Source organism: Fundulus heteroclitus, chromosome 3 (genome assembly GCF_011125445.2).
Source record: "Fundulus heteroclitus isolate FHET01 chromosome 3, MU-UCD_Fhet_4.1, whole genome shotgun sequence".
Taxonomy (NCBI): domain Eukaryota; kingdom Metazoa; phylum Chordata; class Actinopteri; order Cyprinodontiformes; family Fundulidae; genus Fundulus; species Fundulus heteroclitus.
In genome coordinates, this window is record NC_046363.1 from 39,371,110 (window position 1) to 39,396,560 (window position 25,451).

The window sequence follows — 25,451 nt, forward strand, 5'->3', positions numbered from 1 at the left end:
AATCACAGAACATTTAGCAAACAATTGATACATTAATTCTTTACATTTTGGTTCTGACAAAAATCTTTTTAATTAGTCTTGAGATTTGAGATAGTTTAAAGCTTTTCTTTAGATTTTGGCTGCTTTCTGTCCGATCGTTACGCCTAACCATGTCATCATTGTGTGCAGAATGTGCTTAAAATATTCATATAGTGGACAGGTGGAGAAGGACAATTAGAGAAAGGGGGAGTCCCTAAAAGCAATTAACTAAAATTTGAAAGTCATGATGCAAAGAAAATGTCCAGCAAAGCCCTGAAACAGAACCTTAATGATGAATCTTTCATCTGAACATATTCTGCATGTTTACTTTACAGTTAACAACTCTTTGTGGAGCTAAAATACTATTTTGTCCATCCAACAATATGGAATTTAATGCTTCTATGCAAATTCCAGTCCCTGCATAGTCGTGAGTTTAAATGTTTGAATATATTACTGCCGCCACAAATGAACACAGCTCAAGTTCCACCATGATGGTGCGTTCCTTGGCAACTGGGATGATGGAGCGCTGGAAGTAGGAGGGAACTTGACACAACTTTGACACAGAGCAAAAAAAAAACCAGTCCCCCGAGGAGACATGGGAATTTTAATTTTATTTTGCGTTCCCTGCCAATAAGCTATTAGACACTTCATGTGACATATTGAGTACTGACAGTCTTTCTGCTACAATGTATGTTTTTTTTTTAAAGTTTGTCCATGTATGTTAGTGAAATATCTGAGCTTTCCATCTCTTTTCATCACTTCTAAGACCAGCATAGACTTTCTGTAAGAAGTAAAGAAAGAAAAAATACATTCAAGCTTTTTGGACTATTTTTTTTTAGTTATTTTATGTGGGTTAATAAAGTCATCTGACAGTTTTGATTGTGCCTTTTTTGTTTTGGCAGTCTGGCTAATAAACATCCGTTTTCATGCGTTGTCCATTCTCAACCTTACGCAAACAAACATGAATATGGACATGTTAATAGATCAGTTTTCTGCACCAGAGAGTTAAGAATGTATAAACACGTTTCCACTGAGGCTCTTTAAAGTTTTTAAAACTCTAAATTGAACCTTACATTGAAGCAGAAAGACTTTTAGTATTCAATATGCCGCATGAACCGTCTGCTGGGTCATTGCAAAGGAGCGCAAGGGTAAATAAAAAAATCCCCATGTCCCTTAGGGAACTCCGTAGTGGTTTTAGCACTTTTACAGAACCTGCTTCCTCACCTGCCACCAAGGATTCCCTGATTTCCACCTCCTGCTTGTCTGATACTGAATACAAGGATTGCCCTGACCGCTGCCTGACTGACCAAGAGATCCACAAAATAAATTCAACCCATCCTTGCCAACTGCTCACTCTCTGCGTCCATCCATGCCTGAACTGTGACGCTTTTGGTGTCGTGAGATGCTTTTGACCTTTCCGCAAACAAAGGATTAACTAAAATATGCAAATGTAAAAAGAAAAAAATCCTACTTGCACGACCAAACTTTATTTAAGGTTAATCAGATCTCCATAATTGATGGCGTGCGTGTACCAAACACGAGTAAGTGGCGACAGCTAATCAAATGGTACTTTAGGAAAGTACACTTATGCAGCCAGGTAATTACATGTTTTTCGTGGGTTTGTTTGGTTTTCAGTTGAATTGTGCAGGATCTCAGCTAAATTAAAGGTAGAAAGTTTGGAGATGATTTATTATCTATCTACTTTCTCTTTGTCCTGATATCCTAAAGTTTAAACATTTGTATAGAGCCACTGCATGTGTCACTCATCAGGTTCATTTGAAATGTGAATTTAAACTTGTGCAGCGAGCTGGGGTGCATTTTTGGTGCGTGTTGACGTTCCGGGTGCAGCCCAACCTGCAGCACATTCGTTTGCTGGAGGAGGCTGTTGCCATAACGACGGCTCCATAGTTACGCCGCCTGCAGCACTCAGGATGCGTCTGGCAGGTCAGTGGTGAGGCCGCTGACAGCTTCTGTTTTAGATGTTTACACCACCTCCACAACTAAATTAATATATATAAAAAAAACAAAACACAAATCTCACCTTCGGCAGAGTCTAAATTCCTGACAAGATGTTGGGACAATCAAGAGATCGCTCTCATCAGAGGCCGTCGATGTAACGATTATGCTTAGTGTGGTTACATAACGGCCATTTATACCTCCATTAGCAGTCTCCACTGTTTGGAGCTGTGAGCTGCAGCTTATCTGTTACTATTCCTTTTACACGATTTGGTTTGCAGGGTGAGAAGTAGCTCTTCAGCTCCAACCGTGTGCACATTTGGATGCAGACACCAGGAGGCTGATCAGTCTCAAACAAAAAAACAAAAACAAACTGCTTTTGTTATGTTCAAAACCGCAACAGCGTATCCCTACGGAGCTGCTGTTACAGAGAGTATAATCCAGCCGTCAATATCTGTTGGGCTCGTAACTTTAAATACAGAATCCTCCTGACTAACGCGTCCCAGCAGCTGCCAGGTGCTGTTGTGGGGGAGAATAATCAATGTTTGTCACTTCATCTGCCTGTATTCATAATGACACGCTTCATTAATGTAAATATAAGAAAATGCATTCTATTACAGCAAGTGGGTGTAATACATTTAGGGCCGGCATGCGTGTGGCAAACTGACTGTGAAATCATGCCAACCACAATCCTTTTCTGTTTTCCAGATGAATGTTTAACTGTGTGTGTGTTTTAATGGCTGACATGTCACTGCTGTGTCTGGGTGCTGATGCGGGCGTGTGTGTTGCAGACACGTCTATGTGTGTGTGCACCTAATGGAGTATTGAGATGGCTCTGTGCATGTGAGTGCAGCTCGTGTGCTAATACTTGTGTGTGAGTGTCATAAAATATGGAGAAGAGTAAAGTAGGCCAGGGGTTCACAGCAGGATGGGACCCCCCCCCCCCCCCCCTTCCCTTCCCTTTCTGCACTTCTTTTGTCTCCTCATCTCTTCATTTTATTCTTGACTTCTTTCCAGCTGCCGTAAGGATGCACTGATGGATGCATCAGAGTCAAGTAAACTTTCTGAGCATCAAATCTTCTGTGTTTTTGGGATTTTGGTTATATTTGCTCCTTCAGAAGTTGTTTCAAATGTGTTTCCATTCATTTTCAGTCCAGGCCAATTATTTTCAGATGTATTTCTTGTTTTTTTAAAGCCACCTGATTTCAATCTATGAATTGGCCAGTCATTAAAGGAATCCTGTCTTCAAGAGCGGAATCAGGGTTGGGTCCAAATGATAAGACAGGTCCACACAGAACTAACTACCACCATCCTTTCATAAAGATGCAGTTTGTTTCATTTTATTTAGCTGAATCCAAACTAACAAGATATAAATACATATTCAATATAAATATCCAAAATGCAGTATACATAATTCTGTTTCAATTTGGTTTTATTTATATAACACCAATTAAGTTTCCTATCTAAGCAAACCCAGCAGATTACATCAAGTCTATGAGTCTAAAATTTACAAAACAAATATACAAAATGGGTTTAAGATCATTATTAAATGAAAAATGACGTATCTCTCAGGTGTTTTTTTCAGTATTTCAAACAATTCTTGTTACTTAAAAGCATCTAATCTGATGGAGTCTTTTGGTTTGGACCCATCGTCTTTTGTCTTTTTATTTATTTTTTGCTTTCCTAATCTCCTACCATCACTTCAGAATTAATATTTCCTTGGTCGGTCAAGAACTAGACTGAAATGAGAGGGGAAGAAGCCGAGGGTTATACAGGACCTTTCTAAAATACAAACTGAATTTTGTGTTGGGTAACGATTTAAAATGTTAGTCTGTTTTATTGTGATTGTATTTTTGTTTTAATGTGAAATGTGGAAAAAGTTAAATCAATTTTAGAGACGATGAGAAGGGAAAAATATAAAAAAAATAATGGGTGAGCAAAATGCTTTTGAATGATCCTGTCACTTCTGATTGATATATACATTTTATGGGTAATAAACATACAGTTTGTGATGACACACTTTTTATTACACTTCATGATGTTTTAGTTTTTTAGATGTGTAAACTAAATGAACAATAGATTTAAACAATATTGGACACATGTGTCTAATTTACAGGCTCTCATATGAAAAATCATTTGTGTTGTTTTCAAGAGCAACATAATTTTATACAACCTATGTTAATTTTGAGCAGCTACTTATGTTATATGGAGACTTTTCAGCTTCTGTTTTCATGAAAACAAGTAATATCTGCTTCAGCCGTAGAGAATTTTCTTTCATTGTTTGTTCAAACTTATTAAATGCTTGTATCATCCTGCTTGTGCTTCTGAAAAAAACAAGAGTAAAAAAAAAACAGAATCAAAAGCAGGTTAGGCACATTTTGCCCTTGTATTTCATTTTATAATTGTTTTGACAATGCCCATTAGTGTCAAAAACATATATTTTATTTTATAAATATTTTTAGCAGGATATCCTTTCTTTTCTTTCATGAAAAAAATATTACATCATCACAACAATGGAAAGAAAATGTCACTTTTTTGCAAATTTGTCACAAGTGTTGTTTCTTTTCCAACTCAGGATAAAAGATTCATTAGGATTATTTTCATGTTCATTGAAGGCGTGTCAGAATGCATTACTTCCTGACAGCAAAACGATCATCATATGATTCGGAGTCGTTGTCAAATCATTTGTTCATTGATGCGACCCCAAAGATGCCATTGCATTAGGGTTGTCAGAATAACAGTCGCTCAGTTTGGGACAGAAATAAAAGTGATCCGGTCTTTATCAGGTTCTAAAAAGATGAAACGCTTACCTCAAGTGTCAGTGAATGTGCATCTTAAATTACAGAGTGAATCATTAAATTAAATTATAAATGCACATATTTGCGAGTTGTTCTCTGTCCTGAGACCTCTCCCATCAGTGAGCTGCTGAGGCATGATTCTTGATGAGGACATTTTCTGAGAAGACATCAAAAGGGACCAGAGTTCAGTCCAAGCACAGAAGAGAGGAAGAGAGCAAACGTTGTTTTCTGGCAATATTTTATGACTCGGTTTGATATGATTTAAATTCAGCCTCAGAACTCTCCTGCTAACCTGTTTTTTCTTTGTTTTCTTTTCTGCAAAAACGATTTACTCAAAAACTAAACCAGTAGTTTACACGTCAGCGCACAGAGGTAATTGTGACAATAAGCACACACACACAGTATGTTTCATTTGCAATTCATATGCATATGCAAACACACGCAAATGCATGGTTAGAAAATCCCCCGTTGCACGGCCTTTCTTCTTTTTTTTTTTTTTTTTTTTGCTTTTCTGTGTGGAAGAATGCCTGCGACCCCCACTGCGATCATTACCCCGGGCTCTTCAGCATTCATCACCATGTGAGCAGACCCCCTCTCACCCCAATAACCCCCCCCCCCCCTTCCTACCCTTCCTCTTTGGTTGCTTCACTCGGTCACACCATTAAACAAACCTTATTGTTTTTATGACGTTGGATAGCCTGAATTATTATTATTATTCGAAAAATATCAGCTTCCTCCCTCTCATTTACTCTAAGGAGAAAGAATTAATTATTTTAGAGAGAGCAATTAGTACACTAAGATCCGGCACTTAAATAAGGGACACGTTTTTGGGGACACAACTGAGGGAGTGGGTTAAACCAAATCTAGGTAGCAGGGTTTTTTTTTTTGTAAACTGAGAGGATGGAAATAGTTTCGGTAGAAGTGACGGAAATTGGAGAAAGCCTTAAGAAAATGGTTCCTGGAATGAAGCTAATAAAAGTTTGAAGACAATAGAGAGAAAGGAAAAATGGATGTTTCCCAAACAAAGAAGAGAGAAGAATTAACAACAGTCTCTGTAGATGAAAAACATTCAGGACGTAGCAGAAGTTTATAGTGGGACATCTGATGAAGAAATGTACCAGTCTCAAGAAAAATAAGGTTTCTGAAATAAAATAGGTTGGCTTTGGAAGATTTCTAGCTGTAGGAGTGCACAATATTAGTAAAATGCAATGTTGCAAATTTGTTTAATATTGCAATTAAAAAAACCTGCATTCTCTCTGTAGTCTTTGTTTTTAAATCATCCAGATGCAACAACTCCTCTCATTGAGCATGCTGGTTGTGGTTGCCGTAGGATCTTGTGTGTACAAGGCAAAATAAAAGTCCACCAAGTGATCAAATATATCATTTCAAAGCAGATTTTAATGCAGGACACCTAAAATGTTACAGGCAGCCGTATTTTGCACCCAAACAGTTCTTTGAAATTGGGATATTGCACACGTTGATATTGCAACTATGGACCCGATTCAATAACTGTTGCAGCTGCATTGAGACACAAAGAAAGCATGAAAACGGGAGAAATAGGTTAAAAAAGTCTGTACCTTTGCTTTTAAAAATGTTTTAAATAAACAAAATTAATAAAACCAGCTTAGAATTCAATCAATAAAATTACTGGAGCAATTCCATTGCTTCTTTAGCAATAATCTTTGGTGACTTGCTCTCTAGGTAGAGGGTGCCTGCTGGAAGAGACTTAGACTTTCTTTATTGTCATTTTGTATGCACAGACAAACTGTCAAGTCAGCAGTGTTCCCCATTATGGTAGCCTATAATATAGCATTTCTGTGATAAAAATGATTTTTATTGGTCTTCTTTTATACTCTAATTTTCTAAGGAAGGTATTTATGTTATTTGTGATCTGTAAGCCATAATCATCAAAATAATAAGAGATAACTTCAACTATATTACTATGGTGCTAACGAATGTATATATTTAATGGTTTTACCTATTTTTTATTTAATGAGTGTAATCAATAACCTTTTGATGATATTCTATTTTCCTGATGTTCATCATGTTTATTTTGTTGTGGATAAATATATCCACTTAGTGTAAGTTAAGTACTGTCACTCTCCAGAAGCACTGTAAGCCTCATAAGGTTAATGCAAAAACAAATGGCTATTTACATAATGTCGTGTGAAAGAACATCACAAAAAAGTTCGGTGGAAGGAAAAAGTGTTGCAGAAAGTATTGCACAACCAACAGGTGTAACCAAAGCCTTGCACACATTGTGAAAGTAATCCCATTCAAGAGTTTTGGGAGACTGACAAGGTGTGGACTGGAGCTGGAGTGGACTAGGCAGATATTTCTGTATTCAAAATAATTTTCATTGGTCTTTTTCAATGTTCTAATTTTCTGACTAGATTGGTTTAGTTTCTATTAGCTAGAAGCCATAATCATCTACATTAACATCGACAGGTATTCTTCTGATTTGGGCAAGTTTTGCCATCACCAGTTTTCCTTCCACTCAACTTTCCCTCAACGTGGCTGGAGACATCTCTCGTTGAGCAGTCAGCTTCTTTAGCAATGCCGTTTTGTGAATTACCCCCCTTGTTGAGCTTGTCAGTGATCCATAGACTTTTGCATGACTGTAGGCCAATCCTCACACTAGATCTCAGCTTTAAAAAAAATCAGTTTTATTGGCTTTATGTAAGTATTTGGTTTTCTGAGAAAGTGAATTTTTAATTTATAAGCTCTAAGCCATAATAATGAATATTGACAGATATAAACAACCATTCCTGTTGCCTATGAATGTCAGGATACTTGAATATTTGAGTTAATTAGTTGACCTGAATCACCTGCATTGAGCATTTTTTCAGCTGATTCCCCGTTGTATTTAAGTTCCAGGTTTTTGTTCCTCCGTTGTTGCTTCGTCCCATTTTTGCCCTTTTCTGTTCTCCTGTTTTTGTGCTATGCTTTTGGTCCCCTTTGTATATCTAGAAGGTTACCTCCATTAAATATTATCATTTGAGCATGCGCCTGCCATCGTCTGGTTGCCGCTTTGGTCCTACTCCGCAAAGCATTACAATAAAGCCTTTTCTATCAAACTTTATCCTTCCACTCAATCTTCCATTACAATACGGCACTTTGAGAACAGTCATCTTATTTGGCAATGTCCTTTTGAGGCTTGTGAATAGTGTCAACAGCTGCCATCCATGATTGTTTAAGCCATGGACATAATAATAATAATAATAATAATAATAATAATAATAATAATAATAATAATAATAATAATAATAATAAGCTTCAAGCAGCAGAATAATGTAAAGTAATGAAAAGTAGGGGTTTCAGAACAGAGCCCTGGGGCACGCTGGTTTTGACTGGGGATGGATGGGAATTAAAGGACTGTAAAATAAGTAAAATAAGAATGAAATCTGTCAAAGGGGGTGTTAGGGATTAACCTGACTCTCGCCACATGGATTTCGTTCCACAGAGCTCCACACATCCGTTTGGGATCGCTCCATTGGAGATGTATTTCAGAAGGAGGGGCCTTTTTAAAAATCCTTGCATATTATTGGATAAACCACTTGGCTGTCATCTTTACTGTTGTGCTACTTCAACCACTCGCATCAAAACCAACCCGTGACGCTGACGTTAGGGAAGGTCAAGCTCTTGCAAAACCCGGTCGGGAGGGTTTTGCCGCCGCCGTTGTTGTCTGAATCCAAACAGTCGCTTCTCTGATACGTCACATCTACGAAAAATCCCACCCGGCGATCCTGATTGGCTCGTCCATTTTATGTGGTATTGAAATCCCTCCCAATGGCAGCGATTCCAGATGGATGTGTGGAGCCGTGTGGAGCAACATCCATCTGGCGAAAGTTAGGTTAGTGAGTGATGCCAACTGGAGATAATCTGTCGAGAAGGATGCAGTGAGAAATTGCATCGAAGGTTTCACTCAGATCCAGAATAATGAGAATAAAAAGTAGACCTGAGTCAGCTGCCATCAGAAGCTCATTGGTGATTGTTAATAGGGTGGTTTTGTGGCGTGGCGGGGATGGACACAGACTGGAATTGTTCATTATGAGCTAAATGAGAATGAAGTTTGGAGGCAACTGTTCTTTCTTTGGAGATGAAATGGAGTAAAGATTGTTGTGGTTTTGAGGATCTGAGTCAGATTTCTTCACCATAGGAGAGATAACAGCAGTTTTTAAAACAGAGTATGAAAAATTCCAGTGGTAGGGAGTACATGAGGGCAGTTATGAATGGAAAAGGTATAAGGTTTGACCAGCATCCTCAGATAAACTATATTTAAAATGTTTACATGGGATTTGCTACTGAAATAAATTCAGTTAAAATTTAAGCATTGTTTACAAAAAGAACACAAAAAAATCAAAAAAAAAAATCATATATTTATATACAAGTGATGTATAATTTCAATGCCTAATCTTTTATGCGAAACAAAATCTAATTTCACAGCATAAAGGTGGATAAAAAGGTTTTAAAGGATGAGGAAAGAGGAGAGAAAAAAGTGGACATTTATTGAGGGGGGGGGGGGTGCGAAAGTCTGGTAAAGTTTAATGAAACCAAATGATAACAATATGAGGAGGTGGGAATCGTCTTGGGAAAATGAGGGAGGGTAGAAAGGGGGAGGTGAGATGAGGATGGGGGAGAAGAGGAGGAGAAGGAGGCGCATCAGCAGTCCCTCTCCCCCCCTCCTCCTCCTCCTCCTCAGACGTTGAGAAGGTCGCCGAGCGCGCTGCAGACCGCCGTGCGTTAAGTCTCCCTCTCAGCCTCTCCAAGAGGTCCAAGCAGAAACGATCCGAGCCTTTGCAGAACTTTGCTCTGCGCCCACCCCCCGCCTCCAGCACCTTTAGCAGCAATGGAGCCGTGAAGCCCGCCACAGAGAGCTGAGCCGAGCGAGTCAACCCGCGGCGGAGACGCAGAGACCAAGCGGCTATGGAGGAAAAGCGCGGAGAGGCTGGAGTCTAGACCAAAACCTGCAGATCCATCTGTCCGGAATACTTTTCTGCAAGCCTTCTGAACTTTGCTGTCAATTTTTTTTTTTAAATCCAGGGTGTTTATTATTTTTTTCCCCCTTTATTTCACGCTTGATCGTCTGAGTACAACATTGCACAACAAGGATGCAGGGAAAGGAGAAAGCGAGCGTCTGCACGGGATGCTGGAGGCGAATGCTGCTGTGCGTCCTGGCTCTGCACCTGATCCCGCTGTGTGTCCACGGTAAGAGGCTGGCCCTTTCACTGTGCACAGCAATCACCCCAAAAAAAAAAAAAAAACATTCGCACTAACTAGTTTAATTTTTCTGCTGCAGCAGCAGCAGCAGCACATGCTCTCAGTGGATTCAGGGTACCGTAACATACTCCCACAGGGCAGGCAGAAAGGAGGTCAGTGAGGCTCAGATTGTAGGTTAGGAAGCTCTCCGCTCTGTTGATAATGTTACCGAATCACGTCTCGGTAAAATCGGCTGAATTCTTTCAATTCTAACGTATTTAATCTGCTTTAAGCTGATACCGGATGATAAGAAGAAGTCCTTAATCGTAGTTCTCAGAGATTTCTTATCAGTAAAAATTGCACAAATTGTCCAATAACAGATAGTTAGAGTATAGTGATGTCATATCAGGTATTTTCTTGATCGATAGGAGGCAAAAAAAAAAGGGTGACCGTTTCTCTGATAGTGCCGGTGTCAACAAGCTGACATAAATCACAAAGTAGGTCAGGTTCACACAATAGACACCAGAGGAGCAATGTGGTTGGATCTGTATATGGAATCACAACATCCCCGTCTGCATAATCACAATTTACAAATGTCGTAAAAATATACGTCCGTCCAGTCTACTCAGAGGGTTCCTTCGCCGCTCTTTGTGCCAACATCTGAAATGGATGGATCAGAAAGCTCAGACGGAGTGGTGGACTCATCCTTATAATGGAGAAGAAAGACTGTTAGAGAGGAAGATCTGGCTTTATCTCAATCGACATTGTGATCTGAACTGTTCTCCAAATATGTGAATAACACCTTAAAACATATAATTACATCTCTATAAACTCTGTGTTGAGTCAAGCAGATGCTTTCATTGCATGTGAGGTCTAAAATGCTGCTAAATCTTCCTATCTAGAGGAACACCAATAAGGGGGAGAAAAAAAAGCGGTGGCATTTCAAATCAGGTCAGTGTTTTAACTCTTGCAGAGCCACAGCCACAGAATCCTCCTCACAAATCTCCCTGAAGGACCCTCAGATTTGTGTGACAGTGACAGCGTCCAGCAGCAGATGCAGTAAACCGGACCCCCGAAGGCGCACAGGCACCACGGCTTCACAAAAGGCGAGGATTAGAGCCTAGGAGGGGAGGGGAGGGGGGGTTGCTGATGAATAATTCACGAAGGGGTCTGAGAGGACATTCTGATACACCCGTACAGGAAAAAAAAAAATAGGGAGAAAATGTCGAGTAAACAGGAGAAAAGGAAAAAAAAAAAAGACGACACAGGGTCCGTCGCTCTTTGTCTGAGGTCTGCTGCACATGCACGCCGGCCACATTGCTGTCAGATTAATAATGCAGGAGCGTGCACGAGGTGAAATCAGTCTGCCGTTATAATCAAATAAAAGCTCACTGATTCGTCTGAGCAGCTGAAATTCACGGGGATGTGTGTGTGTTTTTGTCATTGTGTCTGGTTCATCTGGTGCAACAAAGAGACGCTTTCCCTGTCACTTCAACATCTCATCCACATCCACCGAATCAATCGTAAAACAAGGCCTTTCTTTAATTTACTTTAAAACATTGATTTTCCACATGTGTGTATTTCATCTTAAAAAGACAGGTGCGTTTTAAAAGTTGTAACTCATGTAGTTATTCAAACAGGCCGTTTGAAGATGGAAAGATCTTATAATACCTCAAATTATAGTTGGTGATTTTTTTTTAAAGTGTTCTTATCAACTCGATTTGAACTAATGTGGTCATTAAAATACGGTTAGGACATATATCAAATGTTTTCCTCCCCAAATTTAAGCTGCTCTGCACAGTTCACAGGTGAAACATGGCAGGGTTAATCAGGGCGTTGATTGGCTTCTGAAAGCCTGGCTGGTTTAAACTGAGATGCAGGGTCAGCATATGCAGTATTAATATTGCAAAAAAACATTCATTAAAATGTAATATCTAACAAAAGTTACATTTCAGCTGTTATTAACATTTCCCGCTAATAATGTATTCAGCCTGTTGGATGCAGTTTGGCTGCAGTAGATGCCTACGCTTGACCCAGATAACAATGCCCAAGATACTAAGTCAGGGGAATCCCAGGTGAGACGGAGAGGAGTGAGTAGACTCCTTTATTATCATTGCAACATTCAACAAACAGTGCAAACTCAAGATTTATTGAAGCCATACACCCCTCCTTTAATTCCATCTCAATGAAGAGGTAGCACTTAAGGCAGAAACTGGTACTTTTGTTTTTATTGGTGCAAATTTCAATGAACTTCACCTGTTTTTGCTCTGTAAAGTCAGACAGGGCTGTGGGCGTATTTTGCTTTCAGGTTTAAGATGTACGCCGTGCAACTTGGAGGCCTCTTTGCTGCCAACTACTTTAAAGGGATCCTAATGTTAGCGCCAAAGCTTCCAATGCACATGCAAAATGTGTCTGAAGGCCACATTATGGTATTGTTTTATTTCTGCATGCTAGTACTGTAATCACGTCAACACTGATCCTGAGTTATTGCCACGCTTGATCTTTACTTTTTGCAGTCGTATTTAAAAATGCGTTTTATGTTGCTCTGGATGTGAAGGAAAAAAAGCGTCACGAAGGATGCATGTCACTCATTGCTGCGCTGTTTTGTGTCCTGCATCTTTGTTGGAATGAAGGGCAGAAACTGTAGTGTGCTGTAATCAATCAATCAAATCAGATTTTATTGTCAATTACAATTTGCATTGCAATCGAAAAGTCAGATGCTGTAGATGTTCTTTCCATATGCAATAAATGTCTGACCATCTGGGGATGAATGTTCAACACTCTAAAGGCAGTCGGTACGTGGCCCGAAGTGTTTCAACAAGTGAAGTTTCATAAAGTCTGAAGAATCTTGGGCCGCCTGGTTTATTTGCTGAGCTAACTATGAATGCAGTAGAGATGCTAGAGCCTTAAAGTTGCTAAAGTAGCAAATCTCTCTACCGTATTCAAACACAGTTCAGACAAACATCAACAAGCTGAAGCAGGTGTAGAAATTTGATGTGTTTCTAAATCATCCTAAAGCTCGCACTACTAAATTATTTACATTTCATAAATAACAAAAACCTGTGTTTTTAAAGTCAAGCATATTTTTAACAAAGTAAAAAGTGGTATGTGAATGTTGAACATGCAATAGATATAAATCGTTATTGTGAAAATTTGATAATTTGAGCGCAATTCAGCATAATCCTGAGTGCTACATGGCAGCAAATCGCTTCCAATATTCTGCTTGGTATGTGTGGGAAATGCATCAGCAGGCATTAGTGGGATACATGATACACTTAGGCTGCATTTATATTGGAGGCTGTGAGAGAGGCAATTAATGACAATAGTCTGCAAATGGTTAAAATCAGACCTAAAATGTTCAATTATTTGAAAGTGATGACCTTTTAAACTCTAAATTTTGATTATATTTTGGTATCTTTAGCCAGAGATGATCAAGATTTGGCTTCATCAGCAGCCCAGATAACGTTTCTGTTAGCTCAAATCTGTTATGGTCGCAAAACTGATTCTACAAACCAGCACTTTTACAAATACCACTTCACTAGTCTGCCTGAAGGTACAGGTGTATTGAAATTTCCCTTCTTGGGTCCATGAGTAAACATGGCAGGAAGCTTCTGAAATACTGCGTTAATGGAAGAAATTGACAGAAAGGCAGACGCTGCTGTGCATGGCTGGTTAAAATCCGGGTCAATGAGATGGAGATAACCGCTTCAGGGACGGTGCAGCATATGAATGTAATAAAATTCACCGGCAGCATCTCGACGTGAGTTTGAGCAGAAACTCTTCTCCCAGTCGTGTGTTTTTGTCACTTGTCATCTTCCAGCTCAGGTGCATGTAGGGTACAGCAAAGAGAAGCTGGCAGATTTGGTGCAGACAGCCACCTTGGGCTAACCCCTGCCTCCACCCCCCTTCATACCCATCAACACATCTCGCTTCACCGGCGGAGGCGGCAGCTTGCCCCACATCTGCGAAGCACAAAAATCCAACCGTCCTGAACTGACAATGGACAATCAGCATCTGCTTGTTTGTTCCCTCGATCCATTTTTTCCCGCTCTTCTTGTGGCCATTTGTAATCCTCCTCCCTCAGCATGTTTAGTGCCGATGACATGCAGCCGCCCTCCTCCACCTCCACCTCCTCCCCATCCCCCATGAGCAGCTAAGGTGGATGGGTGAAGGCTGGACCAAGGATGTGTGCTGCTTGTTTTTGGACAAAAACTCGTGGATGCACTCTCCTCTCCGCCTCCTCCTCCTCCTCCTCCTCCTCCTCTCCTCTCTGTGGTTTCTCCTCTGTCCCGCTGACACACATATCTGGTTAATCTTTAAGCCAAATCCTCCCTCCATGTGTCCACTAACCCAGTCTGGCTCTTTTTTTTTTATCATAAAAGATAAAAAAGAAAAGAAAATGACATCAGCCCTAAAAATGACTCCTTATGCTCACTGATGAAGAATAGCGACGCGCTCGTCGTCTTGGCTTCTTCCTTTGGGTCTCCATGGAAACCCTGCACATCCCATGGCCAGCCGCTCAGCATCGCCGCCACGACGCGTTTGAGCGAAGAATTTAATTAAGCTGAGAATGTTTGGAGTTTGGCGCGTGCGGGCATCTTTCGTCTAACTGGGCGGGAGCGTGCGTGTGTTAGCGCTGCATGGCGCTAACGGTTTGTGTGTTTGGTCGTCGTTTACATCCTGATGAATTTATAGATTCTGTTGTCTCTTTTTTTTTTTTAGCTTTTTATTTCGTTTGCTCCTACTGTGTTCCGGATCTTTCAGAAACGACGAGAGTGACGTCGCTTCAGACGGAGCATCGTGTTTTCTAGAGTTCAGGGGGAAAAGTATTTGCCTCCTTGCAGATTTCATCTGTTTTGTGCCACTCTGTGAAGCAGATTTGCCTTAATTCAGACACATAAGGCAAGGCAAGGCAAATTTATTTATATAGCACAATTCAGTACAAAGACAATGCAAAGTGCTTTACATGATTAAAATATAGCAAATTAAAACAGAATAAAAGCAAGTAGGAATAAAATGTAGATAGAAAAAAGAACAAAAAAGTGGTGATTCAGTTAACTAGAACAGTTGAAGGCAATCCTAAACAAATGTGTTTTTGATCTTGATTTAAAATTTTAAAGGAACTCAGGCTTTCCGCACCTTTACAATTTTCTGGAAGTTTGTTCCAGATAAGTGGAGCATAGGAACTAAATGCTGCTTCTCTGTGTTTGGTTCTGGTTCTGGTTCTGGTTCTGGTTCTGCAGAGTAGGCTGGAGCCAGAAGACCTGAGTGGTCTGGAGGGTTGATACACTGATAACAAGTCTGTGATGTATTTAGGTGCTAAGCCATTTAGGGATTTATAGACTAGCAGAAGTATTTTAAAGTCTATTCTCTGAGATACAGGGAGCCAGTGTAAGGACTTTAGAACTGGGGTGATGTGCTCTACTTTCTTGGTCTTAGTGAGGATGCGGGCAGCAGCGTTCTGGATCAGCTGCAGCTGTCTGATCCACTTTTTAGGCAGACCTGGGAAAACACCGTTGCAGTAATCAATTCGACTAAAAATAAACGCATGGATTAGTTTTTCTAGATCCTGCTGAGACATCAGTCCTTTAATCCTAGAAATGTTCTTCAGGTGATAGAAAGCTGACCTTGTAACTGTCTTTAGATGCTTTTGGAGGTTCAGGTCTGAGTCCATCACTACACCCAGATTTCGGGCCTGATTAGTGGTTCCTAGCTGAAGCGACTGAAGCTGTGTGCTAACTTTTGAGGGCGTTTGAGCGTGTTTGTGATGTTTAGTCATGCTACATCATCGCAGGATAGGTTTACGATTCCCTTTTACAGTAGTTTTGATTGGGAAAGTTGATCACTATTTTGTCTTGTCTTCATTTTATAGATAATTTCTCTCACTCAGTGTAGGTACATCTGCAACAAGGGAAGGTGTATCTTAGTTAAAGGAAAGTGTAACCGAAGTAAAGCAGATTGGATTGGATGTCCATGTCACCCTGCACGATTACACTGATTAAATCCAGACAATTTAGTTAGTTTTTTTTTCTGTATCAATTTCAGTACAGAAGATCTGTTTTAACAATTATTTGGTAATACTATTACCAAATAATTGTTAAAACAGATCAGTAGTACTGATAACATTAACAATAATCTTCTTATTTTTTTGCAACATACACCGTAATAGAATTTGTCTTTTGTATTTAATTCATCTTTTAGGGAGCAGTGGGCTACTGCTGTGCAGGGAGCATTCCAGTGTCTTGCTCAGGGACTCAGAGAGGGGCAGTCTGTGGGATTCGAACCCTTGCAGCCTCTTCAGGATGCAAGCGCTTCGCTCTAGCTACTAGACAACAACTCAACCTCACCTAAATTACAAACATGACCACAATTTCCAAAGCTATGTGTACCGCTGAAAGTAAGAAAAAAAGGGTGAAGCAGAATAAAATGGAGCAGCTGGCCTCCAGATCAGGTCCAGCTGATGAATGAATCAGTTTTTGTGAGTCCGAAGCGCCTAAATGTTTGAACTTACAGCCTGCAGATGCACCCTTCTCCCTAACTGTGGTTGGCTGAAGACCCAAAGAAGAAAAAAGCTTCCAGACTGATAGATGTCAATGACTTTTTCCCTTGACTGTTGCCTCTTGAGATCTTTTATCTTACTTCATGCTGTCAGCTTCGTTCTCAGCGATGTCTGACGGTGCGGCTAGTGAAGTGTATTTGAAAAAGAAGCGGGTTATGAAAGTTAATTAATGAGTTAACATGACTGGCAATTAGTTTTTCCCACAGAGCTAAGCTGGTTTGAATATTTTTTTTCTATCTTAATCTTCATTTAAAAACATATATTTTGGATTCACTCCTCTGTTACCTGCAGCTGATATCCAAATCAGTGTGATGGTTTGAAACTTCCAAGTGTTACAAGAGAAACAAAAACCAAATAAATGCGTAAAGGAGAAAAATTCTTCTGTTTTGTTCCCAAATGGTAAATTGACAGAACTTACATGTTGCTTATATTGTTTTACGCTGCAGCCACACTCCCCCAGCTCCTCTCACAAATGTGCACCCATTCATAGAGATCGGTCGGCAACTTGGTGTTAAATGCTTTGCCCAGGGGCACTTCAACACATGGTTGGGTAGCACGCTCGAATCAAACCCACACGTTTCTGACTGCCAGACAAAGTTAACATTTAATGAAGTCACAGTTATAGTTTGTCACCCAACATTTCAAACTACTTCATATTGTTAATGTTCAATTCTCAGCATGAAACTTTACGATTCAGTGCATGAACTGAACTCATGTAGCATTTGCACCCTCGCCTCCTCCTTTTTATTACAGCTGTTTATACATTTTGTCATGCTCAGGGTATTTTATTTGGATTTTGTGCGACAGACCAACATTAAATTGACCATACCTGTGAAGTGGGTGGAGAATTATTATCTATTTGTATTTCGGACCCTTAACTATGATAAAATATCATTCTAGTCACCTGTTCATTAAAAAGGGTCCACCTGTGTGTAGCTTCCACTCAGCCTCAGAGATCTGACCAAGCAGCAGGAGAGGAAAGTTGTAGAGAAATCTAAAGCAAAGTTAGTTTGCCATCCTTTTTCCTTCCACTTCCCAATTATGCTCCATTTTGTTTTGGCTTATTGCATAAAATTGTCCCTTGCCCAGGGGCACATCAGCATGCGGCAGGAGAATGTTAGACTCAAACCCACAACTTGCTCCACAACGACACTCTGCATTGAGCAGAGGTAGGCAGGAATTAGATACATTTCCTTGAGTGGGAATAAGTTTTACTGCACAATTTGTTTCGCTTTTACTTCAGTAATAGTATTTCGAAGTAATGCTACCCTTACTTGAGTCCAATTTCTGGCTACTTTATCACTTCTAGTTGCTTCACTGAATAAAAAGAAAATTTGTTTTAACCAAAAATGTAATAGAAAGGCACACCTGCACGGTTTATTTTAGACTTGTTTGTTCACAAACGATCTGATGTTATTTTCTATCTGCTGCTGTGTCATTTGCAGGCCATTTGAATATTTAATAAAAAAAACACTGGGAATACTCTGGACTGTTCAAACATATATTTAAGGCTTTCCCTTGTTGTCCCACAGAGGGGAAATTTTGTCTCAGCGTTTGACCCATCCCTCAGGGAGGAGTGGGTTGCTTACACTGAGTGACGCCCGGGGAGCGATCTGGGGGGTAAGGGTCTTGCTCAGGGACCCATAGTGGCGGTCTGCAGGGATCGAACCGGGCACTTGTGACCTTCTCAGAGTGCAAGTGCACTCCTCTAACCTCTGGGCCACCACTTATCACAAATATTGCTATAAATATGTTGTGATTTATTTACTTATTTGTAAATGTCTTTTAACTAAATTAGTTGTTTTGTAATTCAATTCAATTCAATTAAATTTTATTTATATAGCGCCAATTCATGAAACATGTCATCTCAAGGCACTTTACAAAGTCAAATTCAATCAGATTATACAGATTGGTCAAAAATTTCCTATATAAGGAAACCAGTTGATTGCTTCAAAGTCCCGACAAGCAGCATTCACTCCTGGAGAAGCGTAGAGCTACAGGGAGAGTCGTCTGCATTGTACATGGCTTTGCTGCAATCCCTCATTCTGAGCAAGCATGAAGCGACAGTGGAAAGAAAAACTCCCCATTAGCGGGAAGGAAAAACCTCGAGCAGAACCAGGCACAGTATGAACGGTCATCTGCCTCGACCGACTGGGGTTACAGAAGACAGAGCAGAGACACAAGAGAGACAAAAAAAGCACAGAAGCACACATTGATCCAGTAATCTGTCCTACATTAGATGGTAGTAGCGGGTGAGCCGTCTTCTCTGGATGATGTCACAGTTAACAGAACGCCAGACCAGGTGTACCTACTATGAAGAAAAAAGAGAGAATGAATAAAAAGTTATAAGCAGAAATGATAACAAGCAATGCATAATTGAAGAACAGTAGAACTCGATAGAGTGCGAAAAACAATTATGTTATTTATCTTTGCTTTATTTTTTATTCTATTCTCTAAAATACCACAATCTAGCACTCAATTACCCTTTTTACCAATACCTTGCTTGGATGATTGTAACTTCTGCTTGAGTAAAATTATTGAAGCACTACCAATTTCGGCTTCTCTACTCACCTCTGCCCCCGAGCTACGGTCGGGATTAAGAGTTAATTTCCCTGGAACAAATGGGTCTGGCTCAACTCCTGTATAACAGCTCCTACGCCACAATCCCCTTTAGACCAAACTTTAAACTTTACACCAAATCCAGACTCGTCCGCCGGCTTGCCAGGCAGAAAGGCACGATTCGTCACTTACAGAAAACCCACGTCTACTGCGCTAAACGCCAGTAGTGGCATGCTTTACACCACTGCATCCAATGCTTTTAAATTGACCTTAGAGATGTAAGGCTTGGCATGGCCACCGTGTTACACGAAGCTCTGTTTGCAATGTTCTTGAGTTAATCTGAGGACCTCATGAAGTCTGGAGATCTAATGACTCGGTGGAAATTGGCCACCCTCTGCACACTCTGTGCCTGAGCCGAGCTTCGTCTCGCTGAGAAAACCTCCCAGAGCCGCACCAGAGCTGTAATGCACATTTTCTCGAAACCTTTCCTCCCATGCCTCCCTTATTTTAACCCGGAGTGCCTCCCCCTCAGTGCCCTTCATCATTTTCTACAGGAGATCCACTCAAAGCCCTGAGACCTTGATAAACGCTGCAGAATTAACAGAATCCACCTACACCTCTCTTTTTTTTTTTCATTCTCATGCCTCTACGAATTACCGCCCACATCTGGCATTTCCGCAGTGATTCAAGCTGCTGATGTTCATTGACGGCTGCTCATGTAATCCTTTATATGCTAATGGGCGAGGTTGTTGCACAACAACGCATCATGCTTTCTTTTCAATCCCAAATAATGATCTGATCAGTCAGTTTTACGGGTTAAAATACGTGGATCCCTGGATCCTGCTGATGAAACCTCGAAAACAGAGCCTCATAATTGATGAATGCTGGAGTTTAGAAAGTCTAATTTCCTCTAAAACTCATTTGTGTCTGCCACTTTCTGAACATTGTGTCTCTGCTCCAGTATATCTCCTGCAGCATGTAGGTGGTGTTGGTGTTGTTTTCCTGCTTTGACTCTCGGGTGTAACTTTTGTTTGCGCTGGTCGACGCTGATGCTGGTCCTCCAGTAGGGCTGAACGATTTTGGCAAATAATCTAATTGCGATTTTTTTTTCTTAATATTGCGATTTAATGCGATTTTTTTCCCCAGTTTAATTTATCATGTCTTTTTAAACATATACAAACAACAAATCATTTTGTTTCCTCGCTGTGCAGATTAGTTGCTAAAAGACCTGCAGCATCTAAACTCAGAGCAGAAATGTTTGCGTTCTGCCTACGATATATTTCAACCAAAATTGCAATTTTGACTTTTCTCTGCGTTAACCACAAGCAACAAAAATGGCTTCTAAATAAAGACGTTTGTAAACGAGGACTATTCAAAACAAGAACTTTTAATGTTTCTATTAATCAGAATATTATTCAAGAGAACAGCTTTTAGTTGATTTGGACATCGATCCTTGTTGAACATAAAGTGCAACCAACAAGCAAGTCTATGTATTAAACTGATTGACCAGAACTTAATGCTATGTATGATTATATAAACTCTAAAACAAGTAATAAAATTAGATTATCTCACTGCTGCAACTGTCTTCCCTTCCATGTGGAGGCAAATCCACTTTAAACATTTTAATAACACCTAATGGACGAGTCTGATTCCCTAATTGTTACATAGCCAAAAATTGCAGACTCTGCGATTTGGAAATTGCGTTTTTTTTAAATCGCGATTATATTGAAAATGCGATTAATTGTTCAGCCCTATCCTCCAGAATTTTTTTTTTCTTTCATTATGGCTTTAAAAAGGTGACGAAACATCCTTCGCAGAGTTTCCCGAGCAGCTCGACGGCTCTGCTCTTCCGTCTAAAAGATGAAACATTGTGGGTGTGCTTTTTATTTTTTTTTAGCAATGCTGACTTGGCAACGTTCTCAAACTCTTGATGCCCTTGAATGGTAATTTAACGTGTGACACGGGAAGTGAGGGCATATGATAAACCTGCAGGATGCAAATATTTCTGATATAAATGATCCGCTGCACGTGCGTCTCTGTGTGCGCGGGCCGCCTTTCCCTCGCCTTATTTCATTTGTAAGATGCCGCACCGCCTGTGTGTCAGCGTGTCCTTGTTGAAGCCAGTCATTGAGTTCATGCTCGTGCTCGTGCTTCCTTCTTCTCGTCTGGCTGTGCCCGCTTTCTCCTCCGCTGCAGACTGTCACATTAGCATTCAGCTCACTCATCACACTCCTCCATGAACACACACACACATAAACACACACACACACACACACCTGTCACGGCAACAAACCAAATTTAACAGGTAGACACATAATTAGGCAGATGGGTATGTTTGGTTCTTTTGAATGCAGAGTTTTTCCCGCGTTGAGAGACAACAGCATAGAAACCGCTTCTTCTACTCTGAGGTCCGATGGGTCTCATTATGTGCATATGTTAATTAGCAAATACAATTAAATGACTGCTCATGCGTGTGTATTTAAAGGTGAATTATCGCTATTAACACTATGCAGATGTGGATGACACAGCAAAGCTTTTTCTAATGTAATGTAGATAGATATTTTACAGATGTCCGAAGATAATTGTTCAGTTATATTATTAAAAAAAAAAAAAAGCTTGATGGAATAACCGGAAAAGGGAGGAGAGGTTTTACTGCAAAATATCCCATCAGTTCTGTTTCTTTTAATGTAATTATCTCCTAACAAAATGAACCTATTAACTCACAGTTCAATCAGACGCCTTATAGTGATTGTCCAGTCACAGTTTACAGATGAGAAATAATTCACTCATCATGGGCATCAGCGTCATATTTAATAGGCTCTTTTTATTAGTTTGACCTTTTGTGGTCAAGTTGTTATAAGCAGCTCCACGCAACTTTAACAACGTTACAAAACAGGAACTGAGACATAAGTTGTTGTTTTTGGTGGATTTTCTCCTATCAATACACAGTCAGAAGTATTTATAAAGGGTAATACTGTCATGCTCAGTAAATTAGAATATGGATTCCAAAGAGGCTCATTTGTCACATTAAAGGTAAAGTTGAAAATGAGCGACCTTTAGGCAAATATTAAACATACTTTTCATTAAGCCCACATTTCTGTTTTAAAAATGTATTTTTTTATCAGTTTGATGTAGTATTCTAGTCTTAAATATTGTGTTTTCAGTATAAGTAACAGAATTATGTAAACTGTAAGTAAATAATCTATTTAAAGTGTTTATATAAGTTGATTTGGTTAATGAAACAAATGTACTTTTTTGATAATATTTAATAATTTACAGAATATGACTGGATATATACATAGACTCCCACTAATATTTAGCTAAATGAGCCTTACTAAACTGCACCTTAACCACGTTCCTTTACTTGCAAAAAATCAGCATCTAGGATATTTATGATACTTGAGCACTCTTCCTATCAGGGCTCTTCATTTTAATTGGTTGGTTTCCTGGTATGCTTCAATTTTCTATGCAAAGTCCTTTAATTTTTAATAGATTTGAGACAGAAGGTGCCGTTCCCCAAGCGTAATGTTAGCCTCCTTTTACTTGTGTGATTGGGATTATTGTGTGAACATAACACAATCCAAAAGCTTCACCTTGAGCATTTGACGAGTTGAAGAAGTTTGAGGCGCTCTTCATCGGCTTTGTGCGATGCAGCCGTCCCACCGGCAGCACAACGGCCCAACGGCATGATGCTGCTACTTGTTATTGTGGCCAAATGTGTCAGTCTTTCTCTTCGCTGACCGTAAAACGTTTCTCCAGAAGGCATTTGGGCTTTGCATGTCATCTGCTGCATATTTCAGACGAGGTTAAAGGTGCAGATTTTGAAGCTTATTTCTCAGTCGACACCCTCTCAGTCAATGTTGTTGTAAAACCCGGACCTAGGTTATGCTCGACTTTCTTTGAGCTTTCTGATCATACCAATCATTTTCTCTTTGTTTTAGGTAGGGATGACTGATAAATCGATTAATTTGAATTTACAATTTTTTAAGATTAAAGTTTTGGAAAATCTGCCTTTTATTCTGCCAATGCACTTATTGGGCTACAATGAAGAGAATAAGCCGCGATGCTGAACATAGGTTTAGGAAAATATATTGTCAGAATATTGGACAGAGGAAACTTATTTTTACCATTAGAGGCACTTTAAGTAATTAATTTAGGTTTTTTAAGTTAGTTTGAAGTTGCACAAATGGAGTGGAGCCTGTTGTTAGCTCATTGTGTAAAACCACTAGCAGCAAACCTTTTTATATTTCCACTGTTTACAGTGGGAGGGCCGCCATCTTGTTTTACAGGCATGTTTCACAGCTTGTATTCAGTTATTTATTTATTTGCACTTTGAATTCAGGTCAACTCCCAGATGAAATGCTGGGAAAAAAAAGCAAGTTTTTAAAGTAATTTCTTTATGTGACTTTCCAAGAAAAAGTAAAAAACAAAGCAACTGGACTTGTTATCCGTAGTAGACACAAAAAGGGAAAAAAAATTGATTAATCAGATTTGGCATGATAAAATCGGACATTTTTATTTTTAAACCATATCGCCCAGCCCTTGGGTCACAGTTTGGAACAAAGTCTGAAACTCTGACATGTTTTGGCATGAAAATTGTAAATATATTTCATGACTGCTTTTGAATGAATAAGCAGTCTATGATGATTAAGCATCTGGAGTTACCTCTAACGTCCCAACCTCAACCCTGTTGAAAGTGTAAGAGCTTTGATCAAAGCCAGATCCATGGAAACAAACTAACAAGTTTAAAAGAGATTTACCAGTTCTGACAAGAGGAGGGATCATATAACCAGAGAGAATTATACAGAAGCGTGCTACAAAGAGTGTGTGATTTAGGTCCAACCTGCTAGGGAACACTTGGCCAAATGTTACTGGGGTTGTCTGTATATAATGTGTGTTTAACACGACACAGCTTCTGTTTAAATGTATGACTTTATTAGGAAGGGCAGGAATACAACTGGAAATGCATCCACTGTTTTACTTCAGAGCCGGTTCATGCAGACAAGAAGATACTGATGCTGATTAAATGAGAAATAACATAAATATCCATGATCATAAAGAGGAAAACCTCTTCATAGCACAAAGCACCACTAAGTTGGGACTTCTGTACATACAAGATTTAAATGTTCCTGCTTTTAACAAAAACACTTTGCTGCAACATATTAAGGTCTATTCTTTTATCGTCTAGCATACTCAACTATTTAATTTTACAATGTGCAAAAAAATAAACCTTAGTTCATGTAACTATGAATATACATTGCTGTTCACTTTTGTGCATTTTTGAAAGCCTCCCTTTCAGTTATTTACTGTATACTTCTGGAAAAGAGGTGTTATGGTCCTTTGTTCTCCACGATTGAACAATTGGATCGCATTTAATCATATCCAGACAGAGGTTCTTTTTAACATCCTCTTTTGAAGGTTTCATTTAGAAAAAAACGTTTTCTCGATGCAGCAGAGAGCTGTTGTGCCAGATCACATAAAACACCGTTGTTATGTTGATTGACATTTAAACTTACAGAGTTACGTAAACACAGGCAGACAAAATGCCATCTTTCCTGCACACAGAGAGATCCAAACACAGATAATATCCTATTTTCCCCACCTCACGCAAACCATGATTCTTCAAAGATGGACACGACGCTATTCGGCGCTCGGCTCGAGCGTCGCCTGTAGATCGCTTTGAGTTCGCGGAGCCGCTTCAGCACCAGCAGGGGCAGCATCGTTTCTATGGCGACACATCCTCGCTCCATCCCACCACCTGTGGAGTCAGAACTGAAAGCTCTTATGTCACAGATGGAGAACAAAAGGCAGATGCTGAAGCGCCGGAAAAACCGGAGCCGAAGGAAAAGGGAAACGCGGGGAAAGAGAAAAGAGGATGAATCTTCAAAAAAAAATAATGAAGAGGAAAGAGGAGAGATGAGGTGGCAGAGAGAGAGAGAGAGAGAGAGAGAGAGAGAGAGAGAGAGAGAGAGAGAGAGGGAGGGAAATCAGTGCGAGAAGGACAGAAACGTGTTAGAGACTCGCTGCCAAACGCAGACCTGCACATCTCTGCTTTATGTCGACGTTAATGAGCAGCGTTGAGGAAGGAAAGATAAAGAAGCTTCAGGAGCTTTTCATTAGGCTGAGTAAAAGCGGAAATGGGGAAAGAAGATGAGCGTGCTTCTGTGGTTCACTTGATGTTTAGGTATTTGAAGCTAAATCCTCCAAACTAAGTTCCAGAGGCTGGTTTCATCTTATATCCCATCCTCTCTTTTTTTTTGTCCTATGGTCAGCTCAGTTTGAATGTTTTCCAACCATCAGTAGAAACATCTCTTCGTGTGAGCAAGAAGCCCAAACGCACTCTGCCACAATAATGAAAGAAC

General features: G+C 39.8%; 1 protein-coding gene across 10 annotated transcripts in view; it reads left to right on the forward strand.

The window, feature by feature from the left end:
- The first annotated feature begins 9,451 nt into the window (after nt 1–9,451).
- cspg5a (chondroitin sulfate proteoglycan 5a) overlaps nt 9,452–25,451 on the forward strand; it is an 81,696-nt gene continuing 65,696 nt past the window's right edge. For 5 of the 10 annotated variants that reach the window (XM_036135377.1, XM_036135371.1, XM_036135373.1 and 2 more), the window contains exon 1: nt 9,455–9,980. In XM_036135377.1, coding sequence (XP_035991270.1) covers nt 9,884–9,980 — 97 coding nt within the window. In that variant the 5' untranslated portion in view covers nt 9,455–9,883. Of the gene's footprint in view, nt 9,981–25,451 lie in introns of all 10 variants that reach the window. The other 5 variants (XM_036135372.1, XM_036135374.1, XM_036135380.1 and 2 more) reach the window with 3 other exon arrangements.